Source organism: Hyperolius riggenbachi, chromosome 9, assembly GCF_040937935.1.
Source record: "Hyperolius riggenbachi isolate aHypRig1 chromosome 9, aHypRig1.pri, whole genome shotgun sequence".
Lineage (NCBI taxonomy): Eukaryota > Metazoa > Chordata > Amphibia > Anura > Hyperoliidae > Hyperolius > Hyperolius riggenbachi.
In genome coordinates, this window is record NC_090654.1 from 109,533,627 (window position 1) to 109,561,274 (window position 27,648).

General features: G+C 43.2%; 1 protein-coding gene across 1 annotated transcript; it reads left to right on the forward strand.

The window, feature by feature from the left end:
* The first annotated feature begins 161 nt into the window (after positions 1–161).
* On the forward strand, positions 162–25,916 carry EIF2S1 (eukaryotic translation initiation factor 2 subunit alpha). The gene is made up of 8 exons (XM_068253323.1): positions 162–294; positions 9,802–10,043; positions 11,083–11,162; positions 13,089–13,240; positions 13,713–13,819; positions 15,278–15,375; positions 20,043–20,186; positions 22,950–25,916. Exons 2-8 carry the CDS (start codon positions 9,803–9,805, stop codon positions 23,073–23,075), a joined length of 948 nt encoding a protein of 315 aa, XP_068109424.1. The 5' UTR covers positions 162–294; position 9,802; the 3' UTR covers positions 23,076–25,916.
* The last annotated feature ends 1,732 nt before the right edge of the window (positions 25,917–27,648 follow it).

The following is a 27,648-nucleotide window of genomic DNA, read 5'->3' on the forward strand; positions in this document are numbered from 1 at the left end:
TTTTTATTCCATTAGGTAAGTATATAACGGCCCTTATTCCCATACGACTACAGTACAGAAAATTCCAGTTCCATTTTATTTTATTTTTACCACAAGCAAGATGGCTGACCGAGCAGCTAGCTGCTTTTTCTGTTTCCGCCATCTATGGTTCCGGTTAGCCGCCGCGCATGCGCATTAGCTTCTCGCCGGAACGCATGCTGATGAAATAGTGCGGCGTGTAGCACAGGAAGAACTGTGGGGCCCGGTCACTGCATCCATCACGGCCAGCGCTGCTAGACTCGGGAGCTGAGACAAGTGAGTGGCTGTTGGTCTTTTTTTTTATGAAGTTTTAGCAGTGCGGTGAGGTGGGTGAGCTGCTCAGCCCTATGCAGACAATGCTATAGTATCTGGCCTGAACTTCATGCGCAGCCACCTTTGGATGTTTTACCACGCCAGAGGATGATGCATTAATTCCTGCATGTCAGTCTTGCATTGCTCAGGATCATTATTTTTTGCATTATGCATGTATTTATGTATTGTTATGATCACAGCAGTAAGCACCTATGGTCTTGCAAAAGTCGAATTAGTATTATTTTTTTAATTATCGTTAACATACAATTCTAAAGCACCAACACTTTTCTGTAGTACTTTACAGAGAACATCACACAAGTTGTTATTAAGGACTACAAAGATGGTGATCAGCTGATCACTAGAAAAGTAGCCATATTGATAGTGACAATCGGCTTGAATTGTCATTTACGCTTATGTTTTGAACACCAGATTATTGTGATAATCGCCATACTTATAAAGAGGAGGTCAATAGGATCTGCACCTTTGGTTTACCAGATAGTGTTGCTACTTTCACAGTGTGAGCTGTCGCCCAAGACAAGTATAAACCACATCTATAGTTAAATATGAAAATCTCACAGCAGGGTTGGTACAGTGAGTACAACACTTGCTCAGGTTGTCTTACCTGTTGATACAGCCTTTTCTATAGTGAACAGTCATGGCCAGAATCTTAGAAAATGGCACAAATACTGTTTTTTGCAAAGTTTGCTGCTTCAGTTTTTATGATGGCAATATGCATATACTCCAGAATGTTATGAAGAGTGATCAGATAAATTGCAAAGTCTTTCTTTGCTTGGAAATGTAACCTAATCCCAAACAACCCATTTCTACTACTACATTTCAGCCATTCTTCAAAAGGACCTGCTGAGATTATTTCAGTAACTTTCTCAACACAGGTGAGTGTTGACGAGCACAAGGCTGGAGATCATTGTGTCATGCTGAGCAGATCGAATGCTTTAAAAGGAGCAAGATCCTTGAAATCATTGTTCTTCCTCTGTTAACCATGGTTACCTGCAAGGAAACAAGTGCAGTCATTCAGGTTGGCGAAGGAAGTCCAGCAAATGCTGATTTTGCTGTGGAATTGAGGTGCCACCAGTAAAGAGCTTGCTCAGGAATGGCAGCAGAGAGTGCATCTGCACGCACAAAGTGGCAAAGACTTGTGGAGGATGACTTGATGTCAAGAAGGGCAGAAAAGAAGGCCCTTTCCCCCCCTTCCCCAAGAAAAACATTAGGGACAGGCTGATACAGTGGAATCACTTTAAAGTAAACTCTAAAGGACCAGGAAAAGTAGTTTACTATATCAGAAATAGTCATACTTAAGCACATAAAATATACTATAGTACTGTGTTTTAGTTCTGTCAATGATTGGGAGTCCTTTGTTCAATGCTTCCGCAAGTGGGAACAGACAATGCAGTGTTCTCCCCAGAATTTTTTTCCAGCCGGGTGGCATGAAAAAGTAGCTGGGTGGGGAGTGACGGAGGAATGCAGGGCTGGTACAACTCTACTTAAAGTATAGGAGGAGGATGAGGAGGTGAGCCGATGACAGCCAGGTGCTCACCAAGAGCCTGGGGAGGACACTGCAATGTTTAAGCTAGATCAAAATGCACAGTGCTAAGTATGCAGGGATTTACATGCTATAATCATGCAACAGCTTTTATAGGAAGCATAGACCTCATCAGTTATTGCAGATACAGTACTTCTAGTGTGCAGCCTGGATGATGCTGTTGCATTACAGCCGTGCGCAAGCAAGTCACAGAATATAGGCAATTCCCTCAGCAATCAGGCAGGAAGCATAGGTTTTACTGGAGGTGTGTTTTAAGGTAATCCACACAGGCCCAAAGCAGTGTGTAGATAGCGAGCAGGCTACAAATGGCTGCCAGGTAGTAAGGAGAGAGGTCAGGCAAGCCAGCACTGCAATAGGGATTGTCTATTGAAAAAATGAATAAAATCACTTACAGTCAGCATGCAGTCTTTAGGTGCAAAGCGGATTAACCACTTGAGGACCGCCCCCAGCCGATGGGCGGCGGCAAAGTCCGGGCCCAAACGACCGCAATACGCCCATCGGCGGGGGCGGCTGCGGGAGTGGCTATGCGGCGATCGCGTCATTCGTGACGCGATCAGCCGCCGGGGACTGGCTCCGCCCACCGCTCGTAGTAACCCGCCGGCCGTTCGGAAGCGCCGGCGGGTTACTAGCACCCGGATCGCCGCTGCACATATGTATAATAGGCTTTGTAATGTATACAAAGCCTATTATACTGGCTGCCTCCTGCCCTGGTGGTCCCAGTGTCCGAGGGACCACCAGGGCAGGCTGCAGCCACCCTAGTCTGCACCCAAGCACACTGATTTCCCCCCCCTGCCCCCTGATCGCCCACAGCACCCCTCAGACCCCCCCCTGCCCACCCCCCAGACCACTGTTTGCACCCAGTCACCCCCCTAATCACCCATCAATCACTCCCTGTCACTATCTGTCAACGCTATTTTTTTTTTTATCCCCCCCCCTGCCCACTGCCCCCTCCTGATCCCCCCCCACCCCTCAGATTCTCCCCAGACCCCCCCCCCCGTGTACTATATGCATCTATCCCCCCTGATCACCTGTCAATCACCCGTCAATCACCCCCTGTCACTGCCACCCATCAATCAGCCCCTAACCTGCCCCTTGCGGGCAATCTGATCACCCCCCCACACCAATAGATCGCCCGCAGATTCGACATCAGATCACCTCCCAAATCCATTGTTTACATCTATTCTCTCCTCTAAACACCCACTAATTACCCATCAATCACCCCCTATCACCACCTGTCACTGTTACCCATCAGATTAGACCCTAATCTACCCCTTGCGGGCACCCAATCACCCGCCCACACGCTCAGATTGCCCTCAGACCCCCCCTTATCAATTCGCCAGTGCAATATTTACATCTGTTATTCCCTGTAATAACCCACTGATCACCTGTCAATCACCTATCAATCACCCCCTGTCACTGCCACCCATCAATCACCCCCTGTCACTGCCACCCATCAATCAGCCCCTAACCTGCCCCTTGCGGGCAATCTGATCACCCACCCACACCAATAGATCGCCCGCAGATCCGACATCAGATCACCTCCCAAGTGCAGTGTATACATCTCTTCTCTCCTCTAAACACCCACTAATTACCCATCAATCACCCCCTATCACCACCTGTCACTGTTACCCATCAGATTAGACCCTAATCTGCCCCTTGCGGGCACCCAATCACCCGCCCACACGCTCAGATTGCCCTCAGACCCCCCCTTATCAATTCGCCAGTGCAATATTTACATCTGTTATTCCCTGTAATAACCCACTGATCACCTGTCAATCACCCATCAATCACCCCCTGTCACTGCCACCCATCAATCACCCCCTGTCACTGCCACCCATCAATCAGCCCCTAACCTGCCCCTTGCGGGCAATCTGATCACCCACCCACACCAATAGATCGCCCGCAGATCCGACATCAGATCACCTCCCAAGTGCAGTGTTTACATCTCTTCTCTCCTCTAAACACCCACTAATTACCCATCAATCACCCCCTATCACCACCTGTCACGGTTACCCATCAGATTAGACCCTAATCTGCCCCTTGCGGGCACCCAATCACCCGCCCACACCTCAGAACGTCCTCAGACCCCAGCCCTAATCACCTCGCTAGTGCATTGCTTGCATCTATTTCCCCCCTCTAATCACACCTTGAGACACCCATCAATCACCTCCTGTCACCCCCTAGCACACCTACCCATCAGATCAGGCCCTAATTTGCCCTGTGTGGGCTCCTGATCACTCGGCCAAACCCTCAGATCCCCCTCAGACCCCCTTCCGATCACCTCCCCAGTGCATTGATTGCATCTATTTTCCCCTCTAACCGCCCCCTGAGACACCCATCAATCACCTCCTGTCACCCCCCTAGCACTCCTATCCATCAGATCAGGCCCAAAACATCCTGTCATCTAAGAGGCCACCCTGCTTATGAAAGGTTCCACAAAATTTGCCCCCTCATAGACCACCTGTCATCAAAATTTGCAGATGCTTATACCCCTGAACAGTCATTTTGAGAAATTTGGTTTCCAGACTACTCACAGTTTTGGGCCCGTAAAATGCCAGGGCAGTATAGGAACCCCACAAGTGACCCCATTTTAGAAAGAAGACACCCCAAGGTATTCTGTTAGGTGTATGATGAGTTCATAGAAGATTTTATTTTTTGTCAAAAGTTAGCGGAAATTGGATTTTTATTGTTTTTTTCACAAAGTGTCATTTTTCACTAACTTGTGACAAAAAATAAAATCTTCTATGAACTCACCATACCCCTAATGGAATACCTTGGGGTGTCTTCTTTCTAAAATGGGGTCACTTGTGGGGTTCCTATACTGCCCTGGCATTTTAGGGGCCCTAAACCGTGAGGAGTAGTCTAGAAAACAAATGCCTCAAAATGACCTGTGAATAGGACGTTGGGCCCCTTAGCGCACCTAGACTGCAAAAAAGTGTCACACGTGGTATCGCCATACTCAGGAGAAGTAGTATAATGTGTTTTGTGGTGTATTTTTACACATACCCATGCTGGGTGGGAGAAATCTCTCTGTAAATGGACAATTGTGTGTAAAAAAAATCAAAAATGTGTCATTTACAGAGATATTTCTCCCACCCAGCATGGTTATATGTAAAAATACACCACAAAACACATTATACTACTTCTTCTGAGTACGGCGATACCACGTGTGACACTTTTTTGCAGCCTAACTGTGCTAAGGGGCCCAAAGTCCAATGAGTACCTTTAGGATTTCACAGGTCATTTTGAGACATTTGGGTTCAAGACTACTCCTCACGGTTTAGGGCCCCTAAAATGCCAGGGCAGTATAGGAACCCCACAAGTGACCCCATTTTAGAAAGAAGACACCCAAGGTATTCTGTTAGGTGTATGATGAGTTCATAGAAGATTTTATTTTTTGTCACAAGTTAGCGGAAATTGATATGTATTGTTTTTTTTTTCACAAAGTGTCATTTTCCGCTAACTTGTGACAAAAAAAAATCTTCTATGAACTCACCATACTCCTAACAGAATACCTTGGGGTGTCTTCTTTCTAAAATGGGGTCACTTGTGGGGTTCCTATACTGCCCTGGCATTTTAGGGGCCCTAAACCGTGAGCAGTAGTCTAGAATCCAAATGCCTCAAAATGACCTGTGAATAGGACGTTAGGCCCCTTAGCGCACCTAGGTTGCAAAAAAGTGTCACACATGTGGTATCGCCGTACTCAGAAGAAGTAGTATATTGTGTTTTGGGGTGTATTTTTACACATACCCATGCTGGGTGGGAGAAATCTCTCTGTAAATGGACAATTGTGTGTAAAAAAAAATCAAACAATTGTCATTTACAGAGAGATTTCTCCCACCCAGCATGGGTATGTGTAAAAATACACCCCAAAACACATTATACTACTTCTCCTGAGTACGGCGGTACCACATGTGTGGCACTTTTTTGCACCCTAAGTGCGCTAAGAGGCCCAAAGTCCAATGAGTACCTTTAGGATTTCACAGGTCATTTTGCGACATTTGGTTTCAAGACTACTCCTCACGGTTTAGGGCCCCTAAAATGCCAGGGCAGTATAGGAACCCCACAAATGACCCCATTTTAGAAAGAAGACACCCCAAGGTATTCCGTTAGGAGTATGGTGAGTTCATAGAAGATTTTATTTTTTGTCACAAGTTAGCGGAAAATGACACTTTGTGGAAAAAAACTATTAAAATCAATTTCCGCTAACTTGTGACAAAAAAAAAAAAAATCTTCTATGAACTCACCATCCTCCTAACGGAATACCTTGGGGTGTCTTCTTTCTAAAATGGGGTAATTTGTGGGGTTCCTATACTGTCCTGGCATTTTAGGGGCCCTAAACCGTGAGGAGTAGTCTTGAAACGAAATTTCTCAAAATGACCTGTGAAATCCTAAAGGTACTCATTGAACTTTGGGCCCCTTAGCGCAGTTAGGGTGCAAAAAAGTGCCACACCTGTGGTATCGCCGTACTCAGGAGAAGTAGTATAATGTGTTTTGGGGTGTATTTTTACACATACCCATGCTGAGTGGGAGAAATATCTCTATAAATAGACAATTGTGTGTAAAAAAAATTAAACAATTGTCATTTACGGAGATATTTCTCCCACCCAGCATGGGTATGTGTAAAAATACACCCCAAAACACATTATACTACTTCTCCTGAGTACGGCAATACCACATGTGTGGCACTTTTTTGCAGCCTAACTGCGCTAAGGGGCCAAAAGTCCAATGAGCATCTTTAGGCTTTACAGGGGTGCTTACAATTAGGCACCCCCCAAAATGCCAGGACAGTGAACACACCCCACAAATGACCCCATTTTGGAAAGTAGACACTTCAAGGTATTCAGAGAGGAGCATAGTGAGTCTGTGGCAGATTTCATTTTTTTTTGTCGCAAGTTAGAAGAAATGGAAACTTTTTTTTTTCTTTTTTTTGTCAAAGTGTCATTTTCCGCTAACTTGTGACAAAAAATAAAATCTTCTATGAACTCACCATGCCTCTCACTGAATACTTTGGGATGTCTTCTTTCCAAAAAGGGGTCATTTGGGGGGTATTTGTACTATCCTGGAATTTTAGCCCCTCATGAAACCTGACAGGTGCGCAGAAAAGTCAGAGATGCTTGAAAATGGGAAAATTCACTTTTGGCACCATAGTTTGTAAACGCTATAACTTTTACCCAATCCAATAAATATACACTGAATGGTTTTTTTTTTTATCAAAGACATGTAGCAGAATAATTTTCGTGCTCAAATGTATAGGAAATTTTACTTTATTTGAAAAATGTCAGCACAGCAAGTTAAAAAAGTCATTTTTTTTGCCAAAATTCATGTCTTTTTTGATGAATATAATAAAAACTAAAACTCGCAGCAGCAATCAAATAGCAGCAAAAGAAAGCTGTATTAGTGACAAGAAAAGGAGGTAAAATTCATTTAGGTGGTAGGTTGTATGACCGAGCAATAAACCGTGAAAGCTGCAGTGGTCTGAATGGAGAAAAAGGCTCTGGTCCTTAAGGGGCGAAAAGACTGTGGTCCTGAAGTGGTTAAGTGGGCGCCAGGTCTTTGTGCCCCTGCGGACGTCCGTTTTGCGCTAACAGCACTTGTTCACCACAATGGGGAGAGTTGGGGGGCGGGCCGCATCAGCGTGGATTACATACCCACATGGCGGCAGCACTTCCGCCTACGTCAGCTGGCCACGCCCCCAGTTTCCATGTCGAGGACTGAAAAAGCGGATTGCAGTCCTCGACTGCTGAGGACTGGAGTAAAGTCGTTTTTCTGATGGAGCCCTTTTTTGAATGTTTGGGGCATCTGGCACAATTATTGTCTAGATAAAAAAAAGGTGATCGCTACCATCAGTCCTGTCTGATGCCAACAGTAAAGCATTCTGAGACCATTCATGTGTGGCACTGCTTCTCATCCAAGAGAGTGGGCTTGCTCACAATTTTGCCTAAGAACACAGCCACAAATAAAGATTTGTACCAAAACATCCACAGCAACTTCTTTCAAACGTCCAATAACCTGTTTGGCGAAGAAGAATGGAGCACAGTACCTTAAAGCGATATGGTCACCATAAAAATCAAATTTACAGCAACTGGTCTGAGTGTATTAAGTGATAAAGATGCTAATCCTGCATTCAAAACTTGCAAAACTTTTTCTGCTGTTATGGTTTGTAGTTATCACATACTTTAGGAGCACCGGCCCTATAGTAGTTAGTGCCAAACAGTGCCAAAGAGTTGAATGCTGGGAGTTTTTTTATCTATAATATATTCCTCCTCTTTCATTTCCCTATCTAGCTGCTTATCAGAAACACCCTCTGATTACTTGAGTTTACAAGCAAGGCTGAGGAGACTCAGTGATTGGATGTGTAAATAATAAAATAGACAGTGCAGTTGTTAGTATACACCTCAGTGGGAGTGTCTGAAGACTCTGGGATGAGGGCAGCTAATGAATACACAATGAGCAAGAGAAGGGAGGGGGGTAAACAAGAGTCAGGGAGGATATGTCAGCATTAGCTTGGCAAGATGGCCACTGCCTAGAATAGGATTTTCTGCTTTCCCTTTATAAAATTCACAGGAATTACGTGGATAGCACAATACATCTGTTATAGAAGTAGTATTTATCTACTTTATATATGTGTTTTTTATTTCTAGGTTAGCATGGGTGTCGTTCTTTAAAGATAATCTGTACTGTGAAATCCTTACAATAAAAAGCATACCATTCTATTCATTATGTTCTCCTGGGCCCCTCTGTGCTGTTTCTGCCACTCCCTGCTGCAATCCTGGCTTGTAATTGCCATTTTTATGCAGTGTTTACAAACAAAAGACATAGCAAGTGATAGGCTTAGAGTAGCTCAGTGTGTGAGTCATACAGAGTGTGCAGGGGGCCTGGAGAGGGTGTGTATAGCTTCTATCCAATCACAAGCAGCACAGCACATTCCAGCCTGACTGCCTGAGCCCGACAGAGGAGAGAAGATTAGATCATATAACAGAGTTAACACAGCCACTGTGCAACTAAGAAAGGCTGCAGTTAGACAGAGCACATTAGAACAGCTATATGAACTTATAGGATAGAAGAAATAAGGTTCAAATTTTTTTTTTTTACAGAGACTTTAAGGCCAAAGTGATAACTAAGTGGCTCGTTGGACAAAACCTTGACATTTTGGGTCCATGGTTAGGAAACATTGGCCTGGTTTAGCTTTCTATAAAGTGTAGAAATGGCCACTAAATGGTGCAATAGTCATAAAATGTGAATAGTTTTGTCTGTGTTGTTAGTAAATGCAGTACAAGCGCTGGTCCACACTAGACGCTTTGACAGCGCTATGCTGATCGCCGGCGATCAGCAAAGCACTGCTGCTAATGTATCCCTATGGATACATTCTCACTGCAGCATTTGCAATTTGAATCAATCACAAACATGCTGCATGCAGTGCTTTAGGGACGATTGTGTTGTGGTCCTCGTTCTATTAAATGTGGAGTGCAAATCTTGGTAAAACTTGAGATTTTGTACGCCAAATCACGATTGCAGTCCGCTTCAGATGTGAACCAGCAATTCATGGGCTACATATTAACAAGATCTATGATAAACTATTTATTTTGGTACAATAACAAAATCACTAGCCTTCTGCAACTTCCTGGTTTTTGTTTTTTTTTCACTGTACAGCAAAGCGATTTTAGAGTGATTGCGTTTTGTGATTCTTTAACATTGAAATGCATTTGCTGCAAAAATGCTCCAGCACCCTATTTGAGATTTCACCAAATAACTAATCACTGGGGATCGCTACAGTGTGAAAAATACCATTGATTTGCATTGCCATAGCGCTTTTTCAAGTGCTAGTGAATTACAGAGAAGCTGAAATCACTAATAATGCACACCATTGTGAATAAGGCCTTAACAATGTATGCTAAAATGTTTTTCAGGATGCCTGGTTTAAGTTGTCGATTTTACCAGCACAAGTTTCCAGAAGTAGATGATGTCGTCATGGTTAATGTCCGGTCCATCGCTGAGATGGGAGCATATGTCAGCCTCTTAGAATATAACAACATTGAGGGGATGATCCTCCTGAGTGAGCTGTCCAGAAGACGTATCCGATCCATCAACAAACTCATCCGAATCGGCAGGAATGAGTGTGTCGTAGTAATAAGAGTTGATAAAGACAAAGGTATGTTTCTAAAATCTGGTTGATCTATTCCCCCTTTCTGTGCTACATTTTTGTGTGTGTTTCAATATGACAGGTGGTTATCCAATGCAAACTCCTAGTGGGAACACTAGGAACCAGGCTGTGGAGTCTGAACAATTTTTGGGTACCTGGAATCTGGGGAAAAATGCACTGACTCCTAATAATTTAAACTCTACTCAGAGCATTTTATGATATGCTTGCTTCTATTTCTCAGATAATAGTCAAAATAGCAAAACGGAAGCACGTGCATCTGCTGGGATGCTGTTAAAGGGTAGAGATGTGAAAAAAAAACTCCCAAAAAACTGTGATAAGGTGAAGAAATGAAAAAAGGTAAGGGGAAGAAGAAAAAACACAGAGAAAGAGAAAAGACTGGAGCACTAAATCACAAAGGGGAAGGCTGCGCTAGTGGAGCAAACCTGGGGGGGGGCATTAGGGAAAGTGGGGAGAGAGGGCGACTCCCCAATTCCCAATGTAAAAGGCAGATGGTAACAGCCATACACGTGGGAGGTATAGGACAAACAGGACCCGAAAGCACTTATGGAACAAACCAAAATGGTTGAAAGTCACTACAGCCCATTATTATGGCTTTTAAACTATGTATTATAGTGGAGTATCAATTAAGAAAGATGGTTGGGGTTACTATGGTGAGCTGACTTCATATGCTCTACCAGTCTCACCTTTTGAAAATGTAATGGCAAGGACAGTGCTCTCTCACCCTTTGGTATCTTGGAATTCATTATACATTTTATTCATCATATTACTTTCGTCACTGTAATTACCAGTTCTGTATATTGTATCCATCCAGTGTTTTTGTTTGTTGGTGTATACAATTTGTCTGTATTATGTACCCCTTGTTTGTTTCTTACTTTGTACAGCACCACGAAATATGGTGGCACTTTATAAATCAATAATTATAATAATGGAAGCATTTTATAAAAAAAAAGTCCTTGAGACAATAGTAATTGCGTAAGATTGCTTATTTGTTAGATTCTTAATAATCTTAATATTTTGTAACTTGCAGGATACATAGATTTGTCTAAAAGAAGAGTTTCGCCAGAGGAGGCATTAAAATGTGAAGATAAGTTCACCAAGTCCAAAACAGTAAGCCTGCATCCTAATCTATGTAGCTATGCTTGTAAGCTGTCGTCTTTCCATATCTGTAGTTGCTGCATATCGTGTTTAGTTGATTTTCACTTCTGTACAAGAACAACTTAAAAAATCGATCGGAAACCTGAGCGCACTTCTCTGAAATTATTGATTCGAAATGTTGGTCTGACAGGAAATTGAACAGTGTGTACCAGGCATTACTCTGTTCACTGAAGTTTTAAACTCATTGTTTTCTGGACTTCAGCAAATTGTTTATAGTGCTTTATCATTGTATTGTGTGCCTGGTCAGTTACATTGCCTGTTTTATTCATCAGATGAGGTCTCAAGGTGGGTTTATACACACAGTTCCTGTCACTTGCTGGGTTTGAGCCTCGATACCCTGGGTAATAATTTGGGGCAGAGTGCTATACACACGCATCGCTAGCCTACAGGCCTAGTGACAGACTTTTGCGGTGGAGGGATGATGCACTACACACAGTGGGGCAGTCTCCAGCCATGAGGGTAAGGAAAAGATCGGCCAAGACAATCCAGCACTCCAGATCTCTCACTGACAGATCAGTTTCACAGCACAGTACTAGATTCCCAGCAGAGACTCTCCTGACTGGCCACCTCAGCCGGGAACCCTGTGGCATTTGTTTGAGGCGTAACTTGTTTGGGCTGAACAGCTGTTCCACTTTGGCTCCATGTAGCTTTGCACCTTGCTTTATAAACCATGTCCTGCAATTTCAATGTGTTACTGTAATTCCATTTTACCATCAAAGATAATTTAGTCTAACAACCCTGGTTCTTTTCCATAGTTTAATCCAGACATCTCATTTGGCGTTTTGCCCTGGGAAGTGCTTTTTACAATGAAATTCTATAGTTTGTACAGTGATATGGGCCAGTGATCGCCGAAATCCATCACACTGCAAAGATCAAAGGCTGCTGCTGGTATTATATTACCCTATTTTAGCCATGTTACTTGGCAACAGTTTAAGGCTAAACTTTCAAAAGTTGTTTTTTAGTTAGCCCTGATTCCCATTGTGGAGATGTACCCCAGCTTTATGTTTCTGGGGATAAGTGAGGGGATCTGTAAAATAGGAACTCAATTTTTTTTTCCCATTGAGGAGCAAGGTTAGTACTACACACTTGTCGAGGTAATTTTTAATAATTATATATGGGTAGTGCTATGTATACATAGCTGATGCCACTCCTGGGGTGCAGCTTGGCCCAGGCAAACTAAGCAAACAATTTGGGCCTTCCATGCTGCTAGCATTGCCCTATCTTTGACTTGTATGGCTGCTGCTGTCTTCTGGTTACTCACACCCAGACCTCAGATCAACGGCAACATGAAGAGAGGAGAGCAGTGCAATGACCACAGAGTTCACTCCAGATGTTGAAATAAGGTCAATGCTTATTTCCTGCATTTAAAGGACAACTGATGCAAGAGGCAGCGGCCATATTTATTTCCTTTTACGCAATACCAGTTGCCTGGCTATCCTGCTGATGATCTGCCTCGAATACCTTTAGCCATAGACCCTGAACAAGCATGCAGCTGATCAAGTGTTTCTGACATTATTGTCAGATTTGACTGCATCGTTGTTTCTGGTGTTTTTCAGACACTACTGCATTCATATAGATCCGCAGGGCTGCCAGGCATCAGGTATTGTATAAAGGGAAATAAATGTGGCAGCCTCCATATCCCTCTTGACTCAGTTGTTCTCTATCTATAGATAGATAGATAGATAGATAGATAGATAGATAGATAGATAGATAGATAGATAGATAGATAATATGAATAGCAAAAATGTGTGATGTACTTGTAATAAAAATGGATAGAAAATAATAATCCAATAATATGTCATGTTGCTATTGTGGATGATGTTTTTTGTGACTTTTGCTTCTCACTCATGTTTGGTATGTGTTGTGTTTTTATCTCAGGTGTACAGCATTTTACGTCATGTAGCTGAAGTTTTGGAATACACAAAAGATGAGCAGCTAGAAAGTTTATATCAAAGAACGGCTTGGGTGTTTGATGAAAGATACAAGAGGCCAGGATATGGAGCTTATGATGCCTTCAAACAGGCCGTCTCGTAAGTCCAGCTTTGTATATTCACACTCAAAAAAGTGAACCTGAAGTAAAACTTAGCAGACCATAAGGTTTGTGTGTCACAGCTGATACTACAAAGTGCTAGCTGTAATAGTTAATTATTCCAAGGGTATAAGGAGTTGTTGGAGTGCATTACCTGCCTATGCAATACCGTAGTTTTTGTGTGAAAACACTGAAGTGACCTACAAAAGGACAGTGACTTACATATGTAGAGGGAAGGCTTTGGATCCCACAGAATGGCAGGTCTGTACTCCCACACCACACCACTGCACTTGACTTTAGGGTTACTTTAAAATATGAACATTCCTGCAGGGCTGTGGAGTTGGTACAAAAATCATCCTACTCCTCATTTTATGAAACCTCCGACTCCAGGTACCCAAAATTGCCCGACTCCACAGCCTGTATTCTTGCAGAAACTTTTGTATTGAAATACTGTAAATTCTTCTTGTTTTCAGAGATCCCTCTGTTTTGGATGGCCTAGATTTAATAGAAGAGGAGAGGAGCGTTCTCATAGATAATATTAACAGACGTCTTACTCCACAAGCTGTGAAAATCAGAGCAGGTAATTTTCTCTGTGGCTTTCTTGACCAAACATAACTCATAGTTGGTGGATGCACACTTGGTCAGTTATTGGCAGAAAACCTGTAATATTCATAGAGAGGGGTGGCAAATTCTGCATGCGTTTCCCTTACCGCTATCAGTTTCGTGTTTGGCCAACTTAATTTTTTTAAGGCTCAACGATCCTTGTAGGATGTGCTTGACCGTGGGAATGTGTACAAGGAGACGCGTGGACAGGGGCCGACTCTCAGTCGGCTTAAAACGAAACTAACTGGTAGGGGGGAATGTGTACGAGGAGACGCGTGGACAGGGGCTGACTCTCAGTCGGCTTAGAATAAAACTAACTGGCGGGGGGGGGGGGGGGGGGAACGAAGGATCGTTGAGGACCGGTGTGGTCACAGGACAGCTGCGGGAAGCCCAAGGTAAGTGAAACTTTTTTGTTTGTTTTTAGGACAATTAAGGTTACCTTTTAATATGTTAATTATACTTCAGACCAACTATATTATTTCTATCCTTTTGAATAAGCTGAACCATCTCCTTAGAATTTGTTGCATGTATATTGTCTTTCTCAGTGGTATTTTAGGTACACAGGTAGTCTCCAACTTATGCACACCTGACTTGTGAATGACCCGCTGATTGGAACGGACGAAAATATGAAATTTCATTCTGTGGGAACAAGTGTGTATGTGTGTTTTTGTTTTAACACTGGTAAAATGACATTTTGCTGTGGTACACAGAGGTGACATGGAGGGGGGGGGGGCTGAAGGCATGGGTGAACAAAGGTGAAAGCGAGAGACAGTGAAGGCGATTGGGACCATAGAAGAGTTACAGGGGATAGAGATGGCCGTGTTTCGACTGATGGACTGATTCAAACAACAAACCTACAGTCCCTATCCTGTTCATTAACAGTGCACTTCCTGTGTTATAAATCCAGAACACATATGTACATAGTGTTGTATCTTGGCTACAGCTATCAGGCTAAAGGTAGTTTTGAAATGTACAGGTAGTCCCTGGTTAACGAACCAGCTAGGGACTGTAGGTTAGTTCTTAACCTAAATCTGGAACACCATTCCATCTCTGTCCCCTGTGCCTCCAGTGTACCCCTCTTTGTCACCTCTGCCCCTGTACCCTCTTATATAAGTTTAAAAGCCATTTTATCTTAGAATTTTTTAAAATCGATTTTCTCAAACTACTAGTCCAATTAAAAAAAAATCAACTTGTTCCCACAGAATCCATACCGTTTGTATCGACGGGTCGTTCGTAAATTGGGCGTTTGGTAAGTCAGGGACTACCTAATTACAATGTTGCAGCTTCTGTATTCTTCTCAATTCAGATTCCTGTTAACCTGTCCAATGAGCTTACAGAACCAGATATTCTTGTGTATCTAACAAGCAACTAGCTTTTTCTGGTATTAGAAGAATAGAAGCACCTAAATAAATGTTTTGGTTTTTCTGACTTACAGATATTGAAGTGGCTTGTTATGGCTATGAGGGCATTGATGCTGTGAAAGATGCATTGAGAGCAGGACTGAGCTGTTCAACAGAGAGTATGCCAATCAAGGTAAGCCATTCCTTCAAATAAAAGTCATGCCTAGTGAAGAAACGCAAGAGGTTTTGAAATCTTGCATTTTCAGTGTTTTTAAATAAATAAAAATCACTTTGATGGCCAATACAGACCACGTTCCTTAGTTTGTAGGAGAGGAAGATTCAAAAATGGTTTACACAAGACTCATACTATTTATTGTTACCATAGTTAATTAGGGAACTTGAGTAACATTATCCTGTTGCTTCTATTACTATAAGTGGTCATTTGTATCCAAAAGCTCATAGCTGCTGCTAGAACTGTACAAAGGAACCACAAATTGGAATTGTAGATGAAACATACTTAGAGAGTTGGGCTTAATGTTCCTGCTAAGTTGCCCTTTCAGCACTATGGAGAGGGGAGAGGAGCAGGAAATGTCTGCTAATCTTCTGAAAGGATTGAAAAATCAAACCTGATAGCCTATGAGATATCAATAGATATAATTATCATGCATTTTGTACCAAAACCTATAGTGTTGCTTATTAGGATTTGTCTAGCGTGGAAGAGATTCACTGATATAAGTATGCTGTATAACAGCATCTTCCTTAAAGAGACTGTAACAGATAACCCCTCTGGGGATCCTTACCTCGGGAGGGGGCAGCCTCAGGGTCGCAATGAGGCTTCCCTTTCCTCTATAGGTTGGGGGAATCCGGCGCTGGCTCCCCCGAAACCTCCTTGACAATGCTTGGCGTCTGCGTGTAAATATTTACCTACCGCGATCCAGCGCACTAGCGGCTCTTCGTTTGGGCTAAGCGGAAATAGCCGAACCCGATCGTATCCGCTCTACTGCACAGGCGCAAAGGACTCGCGCCTGAGCAGAGAGTGGATACGATCGGTCTCTGCTATTTTCGCCTTGGCCCCAACGAAGATCCACTACTGCGCTGGATGACGGTAGGTAAATATTTACCCCGCCACTGTTTGACGGGATCGCAGCGCTGAATTGCCGGGACAGCGGGGGCCTTGTTAACCACCTTAGCGGTATGGACGAACTCAGCTCGTCCAGTACCGCCAGAGGGTGCCGCTCAGCCCTGCTGGGCCGATTCGGATGAAATAAAAAGCCGCACACGCAGCCGGCACTTTGCCAGCCGCGTGTGCTGCCTGATCGCCGCCGCTCTGCGGCGATCCGCCGCGAGCAGCGGCGAAAGAGGGTCCCCCCAGCCGCCTGAGCCCTGCGCAGCCGGAACAAATAGTTCCGGCCAGCGCTAAGGGCTGGATCGGAGGCGGCAGACGTCAGGACGTCGGCTGACGTCCATGACGTCACTCCGCTCGTCGCCATGGCGACGAGGAAAGCCAAACAAGGCAGGCTGCTCATTGCAGCCTTCCTTGTTACTTATGCTTGCCGGAGGCGATCGGAAGAACGCCTCCGGAGCGCCCTCTAGTGGGCTTTCATGCAGCCAACTTTTAGTTGGCTGCATGAAATCGTTTTTTTTTTATTAAAAAAAAACCCTCCCGCAGCCGCCCTGGCGATCTCAATAGAACGCCAGGGTGGTTAAGATCCAAAGGCTTCTCACTCCCGAGGTAAGTATCCCCCAGGGGTTTTCTTTCAATGTTACAGGTTTTCTTTAATACTAAAGTAACAAACTATTGCCCACTAGGGGTCAGTACAATACAAATATTTAAGTTCAATCCAGAACGTATTCACATGACCAAGAAAGCACAACAGAGGATGTCGCCTATGACAGCTGAACAAGTTTGGCCTACCACAAAAACTAATGGTGCAGTTCTACACTGTGATCATCGAATCCATCATGACATCAACAAACTCAAGACCAAGAAATATTTCAGTGCTATAACATCAGTTCATGGACCATTGCTTAATTTCTTCAATAGTATATAAATGGTGTATACTGAAAGCACCCCAATAGGGACTGCAATGTTTAAATTGCTTATATAGTTTACTTGCTTTAGTAATGATCTGGTGATGACATAATTATACATATGCACAGCATTATCTAACTGGACTAGATGGGCCCTGCAGTGTTGTCTACAGTTTTAGGCTCCCTGCACACTGCAAATCCATTTTGCGATCCCGTTTCCGATTTTCAATTCCGATTTTTCCCTGAATACATTTAACAGAAATGGATCAAAAAATGCAGCATGCAGTAAAGATTAAAAATCTGAATCGGATGTAAAAACAAATTATAAATTGGAATCGTATGCGGGGCAGCCTAAGTGTACAGTTGTGCTGTGAGATTTGCCATCTTCTCTTTAAACTTTTCACCACTTTGCAATAAAAACGTACCAAAAAATAAAAGGTGAAAAGGATTAGTATTTTCTTGCTTGTTGGAGGTTTAAAAGGCATTTTATTGACGAGGTGCGAAAATATCGTACAGGAGAAAAAGGAGAATTTCATATGTACCATACTCTCCATCATGGAACAATCTGTAGCTATTCTTATAAAACCTCTGATGCTGCATTAGCCATCATTCGCTTAGACCTGAGTATGCAGCATAAAAAAGAAACACTGTAGGTAAAGTGTTCTGTTATACTAGTCTTGAAATTAAACCATGTGTCTTCTTTTTTTGGAAAGGGCTGGCTGGTTGGTGAAATAAGTCATCAATTTAGTCATTTTGTTCTTATAGGCCCAAATTTTTTTTTATTTTGTATGCCAATTATTATTTTCTAGTGCTTTTGGTTATCCAGGCTGAAGTTCACGTCACTCTAAATTCCTAGTATGTGTGCTGACGGTTGACAAAGTAAACCTTGTCCACCAATAACCTAGTTCTTGTACATCTCTAGTTCCTATTGCAAGACACTGAAACCTTGGGATTGCTACACTTATCTGGTGATAGTGTATATAATTCCAGTATTTGTATAGCGCTTTTCTCCCGTTGCATGGCAGCCACTAGTGCACATTCAGTAGGCAGTAGCAATGTTAGGGAATCTCGCCAAAGAACTCTTTACTGAATAGGTGCTGGCTTACTGAAATATAAAGAGCTGAGGTTTGAACCCAGGTCTCCTATGTCAGAGGCAAAGTCCTTAAATAGGACCTAAAGTAAATGGAATTTTTTTTTTTTTTTTACCTACCTGGGGCTTCTTCCTGTCGCCTGCTGCCATCCTGTGCTCGCATCATCACTCCGCAACGTTTGTCACCCGCAGCGCCCCTCTTTCTTCTGGAAAGTGTCCCAGTCCACGCGCCTCCTGATCACGGGAAAATCTCTACTGCGCAGAATGCGATTGAGGATGCGTGGAGCTGGGACCGCACATGCGCAATGACCATCGATTTGCTGAGTCTTCCGGCCAAAAGAGGGGCGCTGCGGTGGACTGGAGCATTGCTCAGTGATGGGGTGGGCACAGGGTGACTGCGGGGGGTTGATGGAAGCAACATGTAAGTCAAACTTTTTTTTTTTTTCCCCACTTGCTTTAGGTTCCCTATAACCAGTTCGGCCTTTCTGGACGAGCTTTCTCGTCCAGAAAGGCACTGCTGTGTTCCCTGCGTGGTGCGCGCGATCGGGCGCGCGCCCGCCGCTAGCCCCCCGATCAGTGAATGGGAATATAATTCCCATTCACCGATCTGACTTCCCCGCAGAAATACCGACGCTTTCTCTCCAGAGAGCGTGGTATTTCTGCCCCCCAGGAAACAACTCCTCTGAATTTTAGTTCCTGGATGCGACATAGTTCGCATCCAGGACTTTGCTCACTGTGGCCATCTTGTGGCCAAATAGTAAACTGCACCCACATACATTTTTAATAAAACAATTACATTATTTTACATTAGAAAATAGCAGTTTCCCTCCCACCCCAAAAATTACCCACATACATTTTTTTATTTAAAAAAAACAAAAAAAAAATACAATAAAAAAAAACAAAAACAACATAAATAGTTACCCAAGGGTCTGAACTTTTTAAATATGCATGTCAAGAGAGTATGTTATTATATTATTTAAAATTATAAGCCTATAAATAGCGATGGACGCAAATTGAAAAAATGCACCTTTATTTCTAAATGAAATATCGGCACTATAAATTGTGATAGGGACATCGTTTAAACGGTGAAATAACCGCGACAGATAGGCAAACAAAATAAATGAGTTTTAATTACGGTAGCGTATATTAATTTCAAACTATAATGGCCAAAAACTGAGAAATAATGATTTTTTTTCATTTCTTTCTTAATCTTCCTGTTAAAATGGATTTAGAAAAAAATAATTCTTAGCAAAATGTACTACCCAAAGAAAGCCTAATTAGTGGCGGAAAAAACAAGATATAGATCAATTCATTGTGATAAGTAGCAATAAAGTTATAGGCGAATGAATGGGAGGTGAACGTTGCTCGGATGCATGAGATTTTCGGCACTGCGGCGCTGAACCGGTTAACCAGTACACTTTCCAGTTAAAGGTTTAAAAGGTGGTGTTTAATGCTCGCTGCTCACAAACTGCTCTACTGTGGGCAAATAGAGCAATGTTGAATAGGTTTAGAGGGATTCTGCATTGGAATGGTTGGCTGCAGGAGGATCCAGGAACCCCCGACTATCTATAGGCTTCCCACTATTCGGTCTTATGCTGTATCAGGGAGGAAGCCACATAAGTGTTTTACAACAGATCCCTTGGGTTGGTTTTATTTTCACATGCAGTAAACCTTTTCATAATGAATGTTGCCGCGTTTAAAATGCTGTTTTGCTAATGTTCATGTTAACTATGTTTTAGATAAATTTGATAGCGCCCCCTCGATATGTTATGACAACTACAACTTTGGAGAGGACTGAAGGCCTGTCTGTGCTCAATCAAGCCATGTCGGTCATCAAAGAGAGGATTGAAGAGAAAAGAGGAGTGTTTAATGTCCAGATGGAGGTACAAGTATAGAATAAATTCTACTCACAATTTTAAAGCTGGACTCATCTGGCAGAACAGGTGCAAAGGAAGTGTGATCAAATTAAACACATACCAGTTTTAACCCTTTGCAAGTGTTATATGATGTGCATGTGTTGTAGAGTGCAAAGGTTTAATATTGGTATGTATTCAAGTAGTGGATGCTATGTTATAAATAGGGGTTTAGCAAAGTGGGCCTATTACCCTAAGTGTCAACTTTGCTTGTGTAGATGACAATCATATAGAATTGTCAAACATTTTAGCAGGAAACAGTTTAATTAGTAAAAACTACTCATAGAGTTCCAACAGAGACCTCCTGTCTAGACAAAGGTGCCAAGATCTCCCTCTCGGGAGCATTTTGGGACACTTTCACTTGCAACATGTAAGCTATACAGGCAGTCGGGACAATGCTAACTCAAGCCAATCATTTTGAGTTGCATTAAAAGGTTAATAAAAACTTGAGATGCTAGCCTAATACTGCCCCTGTTTAGCTCTTTTGTAAGGCCGCATCTGGAATATGGAGTACGGTTCTGGGCATCACAGTACAGGAGGGACATTGCAGTTTTAAAGAGACACTGAAGCGGAAAAAAAAATATGATGAATTGGTTGTGTACTATGAATGATTACTAGAAGATTAGCAGCAAAGAAAATATTCTCATACTTTTATTTTCAGGTATATAGTGGTTTTTCTAACATTGCATCATTCTCTACTATGTGCAGATTACACAACACTAAGCTTTCAAAATGAGTCTTTCAGAGCAGTCTGTGAAGTAATGACTTCTCCTCTAGCAGATAAAAAGTAAACAGTTCACTTACAGTTGAGATAATAAAAGTCAGATAACAGACCTCTCCACAACTAACTTAGTCGTAGAGATTAATGGCTTTTTTGCATAGAGATAACAACTGGAGTTTCTTAGCTCTTCCTGTACTGGAAACAATTAGACTGATGTATCTGATCTTAATGTTTTATTTCTTAGCTGTACTACACATACAAATCATAATATCATATTTTTTTCGCTTCAGTGTCTCTTTATGCCTGTTACACACTTTCAACTATTATTGACCAATCATTGATCAATTTTAGCAACGTTGTAAGTAATTTTACCCTCCGTGTAGGTAAACGCTCATACTACATGGAGTTGGTAAAATTGGTCAGTGATTGGTCAATAATAATTGAAAGTGTGTACCAGGCTTTAAAGCAGCTGCAGAGATGAGCAACACAATTGATCGGAGGGCCGGAACGTCTCACTAAGAAAGGTTAGATAAACTGGGATTATTTCATCTTGAGGAAAAGATGCCTTATGCTAGGGATACACCATACGTTCTTACCACCGATAGATGGGTTTGATAGATAATTTCCGTCATGTCCGATATTGCTTCCGATCGTTTTTTGGCTCTATTTCTCATAGAAGTGGATGGAAAAAGATAAGGAAAATAAGAGAATCGAGCGCAGAATCGACCGGAAAAAACGATTGGGTAGAAAATTGAACGGAAAAATGTATTGTGTGTACCCAGCATTAGAGGAGTTCTAATTAACATGTATGAATGCATCAGAGAGCAATATAAAAGCTTTGCAGTTTAGCTTTTTTCGCCCTAGGTTTGTGCAAAGGACTGGGAGGCACGATCTGCGCATGGAGGGAAAAAGATTTTGCCATCTATTTAGGAAAGGGTTCTTTAACCACTTGAGGACTGCAGTGTTAAACCCCCCTAAAGACCAGGCCATTTTTCTGTAAATGGGCCACTGCAGCTTTCAAGGCCTCGCTGCAGGGCTGCACAACTTAGCTCACAAGTGATTCCCCTCCCCCTTTTCTCCCCACCAACAGAGCTTTCTGTTGGTGGGGTCTGATCGCTCCCCCAGTGTTTTTTTTTGGGGGGGGCAAATATTTATGTCCTTTTATTTAAAAAAAAAAAAATTCTACTCCCCCCCCCCCCCCCCCCCTCCTCCCCCTGCCAGCCAATCAGTGTGATCGGCTGTCATAGGCTTCAGCCTATGAGAGCCGATCGCTATCATGTCTCCCACGGGGACAGTCGTGTCCCGAGGCTGTCCCCAGTGCAGCGCTGTCTTAGATTACAGCGCTGTACAGCAATAAAAGATGGCGGTTTCGACATCTAACAGTCTCCCAGCGGCGATCACCGCTGGGAGACTCAAGCCGAGGGTGAGCTCCGTCATAGCGGGGATGCCAGATGGTCTGCAAACCACGCCCCCAGGACCTTACGCCAATCGGCGTTAGGCGGTCCAGGGGCTGCCGCTGCATCCACGTCCATAGCAGTGATGCGGTCGGCAAGTGGTTAAAGTAAGAGCAATTAAAATGTGAAATGTATTACCACAGGAAGTAGTTAAAGCAAATTCTAAATCTGCATTTAAATGGGGCTTGGATGCTTTCCTTCCACTGAAGTGTTGATCCAGGGATTTTATTTGATTGCCGACTGGAAGAATTTTTTCCCTTTTAGGGCTTATTAGTCCAAGCATTGTAAGAGTTTTTGCCTTCCTCTGAATAAACTGAGATATGTGAGGGTGCAGACTAGTGTTATACCATAGTTTCTGGATGAACTTGATCTTCCAATTGAAGTGTGTCCAAAGTGTCATTTGCATACCTGAATTTTAACCCTTACAGTGAGAAAAGGAAACTGCCCGGTTCCACGCAGGATTGGAACAGTACATACACGTTTTATCTCATCATGTCATGAGTTTATTTACCCTTTAAGTGATGTATACTGATGTATCTTTACTCTTTTTACTTCTAGCCCAAAGTTGTTACAGACACAGATGAGACAGAGCTTGCCAGACAGCTGGAGCGACTGGAAAAAGAAAATGCAGAAGTGGATGGAGATGATGATGCTGATGAAATGGAAGCAAAAGCAGATGATTAACAAAAACATTAAACTACAAAGTACCGTGTGGAAAATAAATATATTCAGTGCTTAAATCGCCAACTGACTATAACTATTATATATTTTGCCCCTAACATTTTATTCAAAAGTGTTTCAATAGCGATTCTTAATTTCATTCTGCATACAAAATACATATCTATTGAACACAGTGTGTCTAGTTTAATGAAACTGCTTTTATATTTTAATACAGTTTATTGAACATATTGACCACGACAGTCACAGGTGTAGTGTCTCAAGTGGGAATGCTGTGTAATTAAGTATGTTAGTGACTTCCATTTGCGTTGCAGTAGTCCTTGTGCTGTTCATTTTTTTTTTTTGACTAACAGTAATCCGAAAGTAAACTTGGGCAATATTAACTAGGCACCTGACAATAAACTGCATAATCAGAGGGGTTGTGTTTTTTTTTTAAAATGTAAAAGCTTACCTTGGGAGGCGGAAGTCTCTGGATCCTAATGATGCTTCCCCCGTCTCCCTCTGGTTAGCCTGATCTAGTGCTGGCAGCCCTGAAATCTTACCGACAACGATATTTACAGTGGCCTGCCTGTGCAGGCGCACTATCGCCTCTCCGCTTTGGCTCCGGCCAATACAACCTAGCCTGATGGGATCCACTTTACTGTGCGGGTGCAGACAGCTCATGCCTGCGCACTAGAGCGGACCTGATCAGGCTCGGCTATTTCTGCTGGAGCCTTAGTGGTGAGCCGCTAGTGCACATGTGCGCGTGCCAACAGGCACCCTACGAGATTTACAGGGGAGCCAGAGCTGGATCCACTCTGCTGCAGTGGACAGGGGAAGCCTCTTGAGGATCCAGAGGCTTTTTGCTCCCAAAGGTAAGTTCCCCTCCAGGAGCAATTTTTCTCACTACAGGTACACTTTAATAACTCAAAGGGAATGATACTTTCTCCTGACACACTAAGGTGCAGCAGTATTTCTCCCAAATATGATTCGGGGGAAATATTATGCATTTTACACTAAAGAGAACCTCTGATTAAGTACTTTTTATTACCATATTGTATTCTCCACTTTACAATGGGGTCACTTTAAATTAAAATGGTTGAGTGGTGGACCACCGTACCCCAAAAAATGTTTAGGCCACATTAAGGAATACATTCATTCTTTACAGGATGTTCTAATGTGTATGCAGTTGTAAAGAGCTCATTATTAACATGAACCTAAAGTGAAAAAAGTGCCCTTATGGGCTATTTACTGTGAGAGGTGGAAGCCTCTGGATCCTAAAGAGAGGCGATCCAGCGGCAGGACTCCCAAATGTCTGCTTGACGGTGCTGCACCTGGCACAGTAGCGGGCTTTCCACTCGGCCTCCGACAGAAATAGCCAAGCCGAAAGCTTCACCCTCCTGGAGTATCAAGGTTTTTTTTTTTGTTTTTTTAATGTTACAGACTCTTAGTTAAGTGGTAGGGATGAAGTCTTGGCTAACAGGAAATGGATAAGTGGTGTGTTCTGAGTGACCTCATTTATTCACATAGAAAAAAGCAAATGGTCTGGAGCTTCCCAAAAGACAGTTCACACCGCTCAGATGGATAACAACACTTCTGGAGCTGCTCCCCTTTTTTGGATGTGTCAAGCAGAAGAAATCTATAAAAGATGAGTGAAGCGCTCCATAGTGTAAAACCAATGGCAATTTTATTCTGCGCAAGTAAAAATCCTACTTACAGAATAGAAGTTGAAATGTCGCATGTAGTACATTTAGGAGACCACTCGTCCCTCCCGCAGCGTGGATACCGCCCGGCTGTGATGTTACAGACTCTTAGTTAAGTGGTAGGGATGAAGTCTTGGCTAACAGGAAATGGATAAGTGGTGTGTTCTGAGTGACCTCATTTATTCACATGCTGTATATAAGATCGCCACATCTGCCTTTCTGTTTACTAGTTAATGATGTGAGGACCTTCTCTCTGCAAAGTTGTATACAGGCGTCACATGAGAAGTGTGCTGTCAGACTGGAGCACGTACAATTTCTGCTCTCAGTACAGCTGGTGGCCTCAGCACTTCCACAAACGTTTGTAATGTGTCGCTCCTTGTATTACCAGATATGAACTGCAGGGACCTTCAGAAATGGTGGATGCAGAACATGTACAATGTGTTTCTGTAAGGACTCTTTCAGATGGAAAGCTGAACTGCGTACTCATCGGGCAGTTCAGTATCCTATCCACCGTCTATGAGCGTCATTCTGGTGCAATTAAAATGTAAGCGAATGGCAGCATTAGTACAACCACGCGTGGTAGCAGAGAACGGCGGCATGTCGCTCTTGAGCATGGCAGTGGCTGAGCAGAGATCTGACTCCATCAGTACAGAGCACTAACAAGAGAGCAGCTGACAGGCAGGGAATTCACTGCCTTCAGCTGCCTGTATGAAATCACTTTTTAGAATGCGCCACTGTTTTTCTGGCTTCTTGTTACACTTGAAAGAATTAAAAAAAGAAAGAATTAAGAATAACCCCAGCATTAACAAACCTATATTCAGTGTAATATTCCTAATCTAGTAGTCGTTAATAGCTCATTATGTTGAATACTTTACATCTGCATATAAGTCAGAACCAGCTGTAAAATCACCATATGCCTTAATATTGCTGTAAGTTTAGACTGTAGATGTGGTGGCCATTAACAGTACAATATGTGCATATACTGAAAACTTTCCATTCCTTATTTTTTTTTCTTTTAATAAATTGTATTTATATTTTCTTTGGACTCAGTGCAGGCTAATGTTCTTGTTAATCAGCCATTTAGGTTGCATGAGACTGAGACTGCAAGGTCTGTAAGTGGGTTTAGCTAACTGGACGTGTGTTCAATAAATGTTCATTTCAATAAGCTTTAAACTTTCAATTCAGTTAATTCAGTTGTAATCGTCAACTAAGTACCATAGTTTGTGTTAATGTTAAGACTAATAGCTCTTGAGGTGGAGCTCCATCCAGATTTTAGTTTTGAAAAAATGGGAACAGTCGAGATCCTGCTTTAGATATATTGTGCTATGCATCCCTGTATGTACAGTTAAAGGGAAGGTCCAAGCACTTTAAAAATAAAAAATATCCACTTACCTGGGGCTTCCTCCAGCCCCCTGTATCTTTCCTGTGCCCTCGCTGCAGCTCCAGTGGCTCCTGGTCCCCTCCGGTGGATGGAGATGACGACCCTGCCAGGTCAGCTTCCTGGTCGGCTTCTCCTGCGCTCCAGCATGCGGCTCACTGGTTGTGCTGATGTCATCCGGACTGTACGGCGCAGGTGCAGAACTACTGTGTTTGCGCAGTACAGTCCAGATGATGTCAGTGTGACCCTGAGAGCCGCTTGCGCAGGCATCCTGGACATCCTGCGCCGGAGGGGACCCCGGGCCACCGGCGCGGTGAGCGGAGTTGCAGCGAGAGCACAGGACAGCTGGCAGGGGCTGCAGGAAGCCCCAGGTAAGTGGATTTTTAAATTATAATAGAGCTTGGATGTGTCCTTTAAGGTGCCCATACATCAGGCTACTTTGGCCGATTGACCAACCTATTCAATTATTGAATTGGTGGCGACAAGTGCAGGCCCGAAATTGGTTGCTTTAGTCGATTGCGCTTGCAGCAAGATGTCGGGCCAAAGTTGGTTGGTACGGCGGCTGAATTCGGAACGAACGACGGAAACCCCTCCGCTGCCGTGTGTTTATTTATATATTACCTGTCCTCTGTCAGCCTCCACGTGGTGTCGGTAACCTCCAGGGGCCTCTGTACACAGCACTGGCACATAGTGTCTAGTGTCAGCGCATTGCGTATGACATCAGACGCTATGCGTCAGTGTCATGTCCGGATAGCGCCCGGAGGTTACTGACACTGTGGAGATGACACAGGACAGTTAATGTATACATGCACACACGGGGGCACATGTATACATTAGGGGGACAGAAGGAGGGGGGCTCAGCTGATTCCCTGAAGATTTCATGCTGAAATCAGAAGGGAATCGGCCTGCAGTATATGGGCAGCTTCGACGAAGAGACAAATTTATCTAATCAAAATCAATTAGAGATAAATTTGTCTCTTTGTCGTATCTGCCCATAATCTTCTGATGTATGGGCTACTTTATAATTCACGTTCCTCCTCAGCCGTAACAAACCCATTACCTGAGCTTCCATATACACTGGAGATTTTAGCAGTGTATCCTTTATGTCCTGTAAGTTCCAAGGTGTGGCAGAGATGGGGTTTGTGTGTACATTGGCTGCAACAATGACAGGTGCTATGAGGCCACAAGATAAAAGAAAATATCAAATGGGTCGCCTTTCTCCTTTGGTCCGTGGTTTAGTTTTGAAGCTCACTTTGCAGCAAGCTACAGGGAACTGTGCATTCTGACACCTTCCTTCCATGGCCTGCATTAGGTTTTCCGTCTGTGGGTCCGGACCAGACTGCCTAGCCTTTGCTCGCAATTTGCATCAGGGAGTTCTGGGCTATGTCCTTCATGACAAATCACTGGTTGTTCCTGCCAGGGCCACTTTGGTAGGTGCAAAACCACTGTATAGCAGAACACCACAATACCTCCCATTTTGAAAGCGATCTGACTCGGTTGTCTCGCCATCAGGAACTGG